The 7,888-nt window shown below is 60.8% G+C and overlaps 1 protein-coding gene across 11 annotated transcripts; it reads left to right on the top strand.

Annotated features, from left to right (window-relative positions):
- The first annotated feature begins 176 nt into the window (after positions 1–176).
- On the top strand, positions 177–6,229 carry USF1 (upstream transcription factor 1). 11 transcript variants are annotated; one of them, XM_036344025.1, is made up of 10 exons: positions 1,919–2,695; positions 3,048–3,097; positions 3,249–3,364; positions 3,685–3,786; positions 3,996–4,191; positions 4,696–4,783; positions 4,903–4,961; positions 5,100–5,194; positions 5,359–5,487; positions 5,656–5,894. In XM_036344025.1, exons 1-10 carry the CDS (start codon positions 2,688–2,690, stop codon positions 5,743–5,745), a joined length of 933 nt encoding a protein of 310 aa, XP_036199918.1. In that variant the 5' UTR covers positions 1,919–2,687; the 3' UTR covers positions 5,746–5,894. The 11 variants fall into 11 exon arrangements, with proteins under 11 accessions (XP_036199913.1, XP_036199914.1, XP_036199915.1 ...); XM_036344020.1 differs by lacking the exons at positions 4,903–4,961; positions 5,100–5,194 and adding an exon at positions 177–885 and having other exon boundaries at positions 2,603–2,695; positions 5,656–6,229; XM_036344021.1 differs by lacking the exons at positions 4,903–4,961; positions 5,100–5,194 and adding an exon at positions 177–889 and having other exon boundaries at positions 2,603–2,695; positions 5,656–6,229.
- Positions 6,230–7,888: the final 1,659 nt, after the last annotated feature.

The following is a 7,888-nucleotide window of genomic DNA, read 5'->3' as shown; positions in this document are numbered from 1 at the left end:
GAGTGTGCAGTTTCATGATTCTTACTCAAGTCTTGGGTGACAGGTCACATAATTTCATGTCGGGCCAATCCTTGCCTTTGGGCTGCTCGGGCTCGGTCGTTGCCATGGAGACCTGCGGCAGGAAACGAGCTGGGCTCGGGCGTCAGGAAAGGGGAAGAGAAACTGACATTGGCGTCACTGCCCGCAGGGGCGGGTGTCCTCCGTCCTTTATGCTGCTCCTTCCCCTGCCAGTTAGCTCTGTGCGGCTGGGCTCCGCATTCACAGCCGAGGAAACCAAGGCTAACGAGGCCCCCGACTGCCGGGGTCTCAGAGGCAGGTCTGCGACCCGAGTCTGGACTGCTCCCCTCGGCCCCACATCGCGCTCCCCGAGTTCACGCAGGCAGTGCTGACTGCCGAGGGGGGTCGGGGTCCCTCTCGTGGTGGAAGCCTCGGGTCCCGAGCGAGCGCCTGGGACGCTAATACAAAGGTGCGCAGCCGGCGGAAGTGCGCCCGAGGGAGGCGCCCCCCGGAAACGCTCCAGGGAGGGGTCCTGAAGCCCTTATCAAAGATGGCGCCGCCGATCGACGTTTCCCCCCCCCTTCCCTGGAACTAAATAGGAAGGCCCCATCCATCAGGAAGAGGCCGAACGAGTTAATCGTATTCCTCCCGTCCTGCTGAAGCGCCTAGGCTTTCAGCGTCGTGCTTCTGGGATCCCCGGGAGTCGCACCTTTCAACCCTCATCAAGGTGGAGCGAGCGGAAGTGAGACGCTTAGAGGCGGGGCGGACGGGGAGGGGCGAGGCCACTTCCGCCCCGCACCAGCATGGCTGCCGGCCGGGCGCGCATGCGCGGCTGTCCATGGAGCCCCCAAGACGGAGGATCCCTGTCCCGGAGAGTCGGCGGCTGAGGTGGGTGAGTGCCGGACGGGCCGGGGCCGGAGCCGGGCCGCGCCGGCAGGAAGGGCAGCCGAGACTGCTCATCTGTCGCTCGGGCCGGGGAAGTCCCGGGAGGAAGCCTTTGTTTGGGGCGGGGCCGCGCCTGGCTCTTTATCTCCGGCCCGCACGTCCCGCCTCCGCGCCGGGCCAAGCGCCGCGCCTGCGGTGCTTTGGGGGCTGCGGGCGGCGCCCCCCGGCGTGGCTGGGTGCCGGGGCCCCCAGCTCTGTCGTCGTCCCTTTGTACCCTCCGAGCACCGCCCTGCGGGCCTCCCCGCCGAGCGTGCGCGCCGCCGCCGGCCCGGTCCCCGCGTCGCGCCCTCCGCGCGCCCGGGAAATGCTTCCGGACGCCCGCTGAGCGCGGTGACCGCGGCGGGGCCTCCGACGCCGTCCTCGCTGCTGCCTCCACCACCTCGTCCCGCGCCCGCCTGGCGCCGGGGGCACTGGCCGCGCGGGCTCGGGGCGGGCAGGTGGGTGGTCCCGCCGCCGCGCGATTCCCCGAGGGGACCACGACCTTCGCGCAGCGCTGCTTCCCCCCCGACGGTTTCGCTTTCAGTTCCCGTTTTTTGAACACTTTCCTTGCATCCGGGCTTTCCAAGGCTCGTCGCTGAAGACTCTCCTTGGATGGGAAAGGTTTGGGGGACTATTGGGTAGAGAATTTACCAAAGTTTCCCCTTTCGCGCCGGGATGATTTCATTGCTCAGCGCGCGGTTTCCTGGCCCCCGGCTGCGTGTCTGGCCCGCGGCAGGCCCCTCGGGTGTCTCTTCCCTAAGATCCTGGCCTGGAGCTTTCTCCCTTCCTGCCCAGGCTCCTTGGATGTGGAGGTGTCGTGGCAACATTTTGGCAACTGTGTCGTTCTAGCTTCGTGAATGAGACACATGGGGTTGGAGAGGATACATCGGGGCTTTAAAGGGATGCACTTGTGCTTTTGGGTCTTCAACAAACAACACAAATCTGGACACCAAAACAAGGGCCTGTCAGCCTAACGGGTCTCAAAGGCCAGGTCTGGTATTTAGGGTTCGTTTGGAGCGTTCTCCCAGGGCAGTGGCTTCTGGTTCCCCTCCTGAATCTGAGAACAAAAAGTTGTTGGCACTCAGCTCGGTGGTGGCTGAGCAGCTGGAAGAGGCATCAGTGTCAGTGGTCCTGTGGTTTTGTTTGTGTCTTTTTAAAATATGTTTTTATTGATTTTTTTTAGAGAGAGAGGAATAGAGAAATAGAAACATCGATGAGAGGAACATCATCGATTGGCTGCCTCCTACACACCCCCACCTGGGGACCCAGCCTGCAACCTGGGCCTGTGCCCTGAACAGGAATGAACCCGGCGACCTTTTGGTTCCAGGGTCAGCCGTGGAGCGAGCCCCACAGGCAGGCAGCCCTGTGGGTGTGAAGATAGTGTTCTCTTGGCTCTTCCTGATCCCCAGGTCGTTGCAGATCACAGTGCTGTGATCCTCACCTGCCACGCTGCCTGTGATTGTTCCCGCCCCCAGGAGTGAAGTGCCGGGAGGCAGGGAGGCTGCTAGTGCAGCTGCTTTTTCAGTCACTTGCCGCCCATTCCTCAGCATCAGGATAGAGGAAGCCGACTGTCCCTGCAGAAATGGGGTTATGTTTCTGGCTGTGTCTTCATGGAGCCTAAGTTTTCATATGGGGGCTGTTCAGTTTCCTAGAGTCACTGCAAACTCCTGATTTCTGCCAGGACTTATCACTCAGGCCAGTGAGGCAGGAGATACGAAGACTTCCAAAGAAGGGCCCGTTCCTTGGATGTGCCGCCTCACAGAGAGATGAAGGGGTGAGTGAAGACGAGGTGGAGTGTGGGGTGGGAGATGGGAGGCCTGGGAGAAGGTGCTGCCTCTGGAGTCAGGCAGACCTCGATTCAGGTCCCAGCTCCTGAATCACTTGCTGGCTGTGTGTGATTTGGTTTCCTGTCTGTAAAACGCCAGCACTGCTGCCCGCCTCGTAGTGCTGTTCTTAGCATGAGATGGGTGCTGCCTGCTCAGTGTCTATACATAAGAAACAGCAAATTCCAACCTAGCCTAGTGTCCGTTGGGAATGCCAGTGAGTTTCGGCCCATGTGTTCCCGAGCCAGTGAGCTTTCCATGCTCTTCTTCCCTTATCCTAACCCTTTGTCCCTTCACAAACAGGCAGCAGAAAACAGCTGAGACGGAAGAGGGGACAGTGCAGATCCAGGAAGGTGAGTGGCAGAAAGAAGTGAGTGGGACCAAGAGCCCATCATGGCCTTTCCCTCCCCTGTGGCGCCTGTGCACCTTTTCCTCTGACGACAGGCAAGTGAAATGGGGAGGAAGGCAGCAGCACTTAGAGTCTTCCTTGCTCCTTGAACTCAGGTGCAGTGGCAACTGGGGAGGACCCAACCAGTGTGGCTATTGCCAGCATCCAGTCATCTGCCACCTTCCCTGACCCCAACGTCAAGTACGTCTTCCGAACTGAGAATGGGGGCCAGGTAAAGGAGGGGGCCAGGTGGCTGCAGGTGTTACCTGGGTTGGGATAGAGGGAGGTAACTGAGCCTGTCATGTGGAGACCTGGCTTGGAGGATGAGGTGAAGATGTGGACTGTTGGGGGGTTGGATTTGGAATAGAGGTAGGTATGGAGTAGGGCCATTTTGAAACCTCCATATGGGGATAGACAGGGGAGCGGCTGGGTTGCGGCTCTGAAGGACTCTTGGGGCCCTGTCTAGGAGAAACTTTGCGAGGGGCCCTGGAGCCCTAGCACTTATTCTCTTGTCCTCTCTTCTCCTCCTTCCCCTTTCCTCCCTGCTTCTAGGTGATGTACAGGGTGATCCAGGTGTCTGAAGGGCAGCTGGATGGCCAAACCGAGGGGACTGGTGCCATCAGTGGCTACCCTGCTACTCAGTCCATGACCCAGGTACGGGAGGGGAGGGGGGACTAGAACTCTGCAGAGGGAGGTGAGGCAGGGAAGGAGTGGGATGGGGAGGCCAGGGGTGGCGAAGCATCTTGCTCCCTGTCCCCAGACACTCTGGACCCTCCCCCCTTCCCTCAGGGTTAGCAGCAGCAGAGAGTTCCCTGGGGAGGATCTGATGGTCACTGGACTCTGTCCTCTTGGTGTCCTTCTAGGCGGTGATCCAGGGTGCGTTCACCAGTGACGATGCAGTTGACACAGAGGGGACGGCCGCTGAGACACACTACGCTTACTTCCCTGGCACTGCTGTGGGCGACGGGGCGGCAGGGACCACGGCAGGGAGTGCAGCCGCTGTTGTCACCACCCAGGGCTCGGAGGCACTGCTGGGACAGGCCACCCCTCCTGGCACCGGTGAGATGCTGTGTGAGGGGCTGGTTGCAGGGTAGGATGGGCGGTGGGACATGCTGGGCAGTGGTCCCTGAGGGCGAGGCAGGCAGGGAATGTGGGACCCTGCTCAGCAGGAGGAAGTTTGTCCCTTTTCATTATTTGTTTGTTTATTGTCTTTTTCTGCCCTTTTTATTTTTACTTACTATTTAAAAATATATTTTTATTGATTTCAGAGAGGAAGGGAGAGGGAGAGAGACAGAAGAGAGACATATCAATGATGAGAGAGAATCATTGACTGGCTGCCTCCTGCATACCCCCTCCTCCTGGGGATTAAACCCAAAACCCAGGCATGTGCCCTGACCTGGAATCAAACTGATCTCATGGTTTATAGATTAACACTCAACCACTGAGCCACACTGGCTGACAGAAATTTGCCGTTTTTAGAGGAGAGTCCCAGGGCCTTGGCCTCGGAGCTCGCTGAGGTTCCTAATCCCATGTGCTAACAACGACCTACGCGAACCCTCCCAGGTCAGTTCTTCGTGATGATGTCACCACAGGAAGTGCTGCCGGGAGGAAGCCAGCGCTCCATTGCCCCCAGGACCCACCCTTACTCCCCGTGAGTAACCCTGTTCCTTCTCAGTTACCACAAGTGCCAGATCTGGTGAGATTCCTACCCCAAGTGCCAATCTGACTTTTTGACCTTCATCACTTGGCTGCCCTCGGCTCCATGGTCAGGAAGTCAGAAGCTCCCCGGACGACGCGGGATGAAAAACGCAGGGCTCAGCATAATGAAGGTGGGTGCGCTTGGGGGCGACGCTAGGAGCTGTCTGGTGGGATTGCAGACAGCTGTGGTGTGTGAGGGGAAAGTCAGCTAACTTCCTGGGCCTGTGTCGAGCGCAGGCTGAGAGACCTTGTCCTCACTGTTCCCACAGTGGAGCGGCGCCGCCGGGACAAGATCAACAACTGGATCGTGCAGCTGTCCAAGATCATTCCAGACTGCTCCATGGAGAGCACGAAGTCAGGCCAGGTCAGGGGCCTGGGCGGCAGGCGCCTGTGTCCCGGGGCTGCACACAGCAGTCACCCTTTCTTCTGAGGGTTCTTGGGGGAAAGTAAGGCCGAGAGAGTGAACTGCTTTGGAAAGCAAGCGGGTATCGTGTAGTCCAGCCCTCGTTGTGTTGGTCTTTCCTGCAGAGTAAAGGGGGGATTCTCTCCAAAGCCTGCGATTACATCCAGGAGCTGCGGCAGAGCAATCACCGGTTGTCTGAGGAGCTGCAAGGGCTGGACCAGCTGCAGCTGGACAACGAAGTGCTTCGCCAGCAGGTCAGCTTCCTGTCCCAGTGAGCCCTCTCGGACCCCGAAGCCACTGAGCCCTGTTGGGACTCTACCCTTCATTTTCCATAGACAGGCTTCGTCTTTTCCCCTTCACCAACCGATGTCGGAATAAGTTCAGGGACTTCCTGTTCCCTTTATGCCTCCTTCTCCTGTCAGGTGGAAGACCTCAAGAACAAGAACCTGCTGCTCCGCGCCCAGCTGCGGCACCATGGGGTGGAGGTGGTCATCAAGAATGACAGCAGCTGACTTGGGTCCCTGTGCTGGAGCGGCAGGAAGCCTGGAGCAGCAGGGTCCCCGTGCCGTTCCTTCCCTGCCCGTTTCTGGCACGAGACTGGGAGGTTCAGAGGGTGTGTCGGGCAGCAGCCTGCAGGGTGTGAAACACGGACAAGCACTGGCTGACAGCCTGGTGCACACTCGGTGTCCGTGCAGATGCTGGACACACCCAGTGGGCGTGCCTGCCTGCTGCCTGCTGATGTGACGCCTGGCTGCCCGGGACCCGGGGCTTTCGGTGCCCCCTTCCCCGGAGCTCGGGGTGCACCAGAGGACGCCAGGGGACGGGCTTCAGCAAGACGCGGGGGAGGAGCAGTGGCCGCTGCCGAAGAAGGTTGGGCAGCAGCTGAGACTGACGCAGACGTCCGGGGGAGAACCATAGGCGGGGCCCTCGTGGGTCTTGCCCCTTGTGGGGACGGTTCCCCCCTTTTTTTCCAAACATAAAATGTTCAGAGCCGCAGTCGACTCCTGTTTGTCCTTTTGTGGGCCCCAGGGCGGAAGGGAGGGACACGCTGCGCCTTGACCAGTGAGGCCTGGGCGGGGACTGGGGTGGGTGCTGCGGCTGGCTTAGGAGTCCAGCTCAGACCTGGGCCAGACCCGCGGGTTTCTAGGGCAGGTGCCCGGGGGCGGGACGGGAGGCGGCGCCTCGCTTCCGGTTCCGGTCGGCTCCTGGAGAGCGGAAGGGGCGCTGCGGGCTGGCCAGGCGCGCGCCATGGCCGCAGGTATCGGGCGTCGGGGGGCCGCGTCGTGCCCTCCTGGCTCCTGGGGCGCTCGGGGCCCGGAGAGGCGTCTCGTGCGGGGAGGAGGAGAAGGGGGAGGGGCGCGCGGGGCCCGGCCCCCCCACCGCTGCGCCCACAGTCTCGCTCCCCGAGCCCCGCTCGCTCCTGGCCGAGGGCCGGGCCCGGCTTGTCGACGTGAGGTCTCGGGGGAGGCGGCCGCGGGAACCGTCCCCGGGGCGCTCCACACCCAGGTACGGGACTTGCAAGGGCGCCCGCGGGTTGTGGACCCAGGGGGTCTCGGCTAAGAGGCGCGGGAGGCCCAGTGCGGGGTCCTGAGTTCCCGCCCCCTCCGCCGGTGCTCACCCCGCCCCCTCCGCCGGTGCTCACCCCGCCCCCTCCGCCGGTGCTCACCCCGCCCCCTCCGCCGGGCTCACCCCGCCCCCTCCGCCGGTGCTCACCCCGCCCCCTCCGCCGGGCTCACCCCGCCCCCTCCGCCGGGCTCACCCCGCCCCCTCCGCCGGGCTCACCCCGCCCCCTCCGCCGGTGCTCACCCCGCCCCCTCCGCCGGGCTCGCCGCTCCGCCCGGCCTGCCGGGAGCGGCTCCAGACCCGGGGCGGGGCAGGTGGCGGTCCGCCCGAGCTCCTCTGGGAGGGCAGGGCCAGGCCTTGTAGTGCTGCGCGCGCGAAAGCACCAAATAAAGAGCATTTAATCTAAGCATCGGGCGCATTTACTTTTCAGTTCTATTGAAAACAGTTCTAATCTTTAGACCTCCGTTCAGCCCTGGGTCATCCTTCAGTGTTCGCCGCCTCTCCAAGCCCTCCACCCTCACCCCCACCCCCTCCACCCTTACCCCACCTCCAGCAATTTCCTAAGACTACAGTTTTCTTTCTAGAACACTTGTTTTCAGTCCAGAATGCACATCACAATCACCTAAGAGCTAGGGGGAGAAGCTTGGGCCCCAGTCCTAGATTTGGAATCTCGGAGGTGGGGCCTGCAGCCCCCAGGTGAGCCCCCCCAAGTGATTGCACTCTGCAGTCAGGAGAGAACTCAGCCCCACGGCCTCCCTGCCCTGGCCATTCACTCAGATATTGTCTGTGGCTGCTTTTGTACAAAAACAGCAGAATGGTTGTAACAAACAATGTGTCCTTCGAAACCTAAAATTTTTACTATCTAGTTCTTTCTAGGAAGTTTGCCTACCCTTGCTCTAGACCAGCTATTTTCAACCGGGTGCCGCGAGAATGTTAACACATGCAGTACCTGACTAGTTAGGGCACTGACCTCTTTTAGATGTCAAATAAAAAAATGACAACAGCCAACACAACAATAGCTGTCTGGTGTGAATGAATCAAAATTATACTTTTTTTATCAGATCGGCAAAAAGTAGGATATATTAGGTGTGC

Source organism: Myotis myotis, unplaced genomic scaffold (assembly GCF_014108235.1).
Source record: "Myotis myotis isolate mMyoMyo1 unplaced genomic scaffold, mMyoMyo1.p scaffold_m19_p_18, whole genome shotgun sequence".
NCBI classification, from domain to species: Eukaryota; Metazoa; Chordata; class Mammalia; order Chiroptera; family Vespertilionidae; genus Myotis; species Myotis myotis.
This window is presented reverse-complemented; position numbering and strand designations above follow the sequence as displayed.

What these genes read in the sequence shown, in the direction of transcription:
- USF1 (XM_036344020.1), top strand. An exon ending in GAACTGAGAATGGGGGCCAG is followed by an intron (nt 3,365 to 3,684) that starts GTAAAGGAGGGG and finishes CCCTGCTTCTAG; the next exon opens with GTGATGTACAGGGTGATCCA. An exon ending in AGGACCCACCCTTACTCCCC is followed by an intron (nt 4,784 to 5,358) that starts GTGAGTAACCCT and finishes TCTTTCCTGCAG; the next exon opens with AGTAAAGGGGGGATTCTCTC.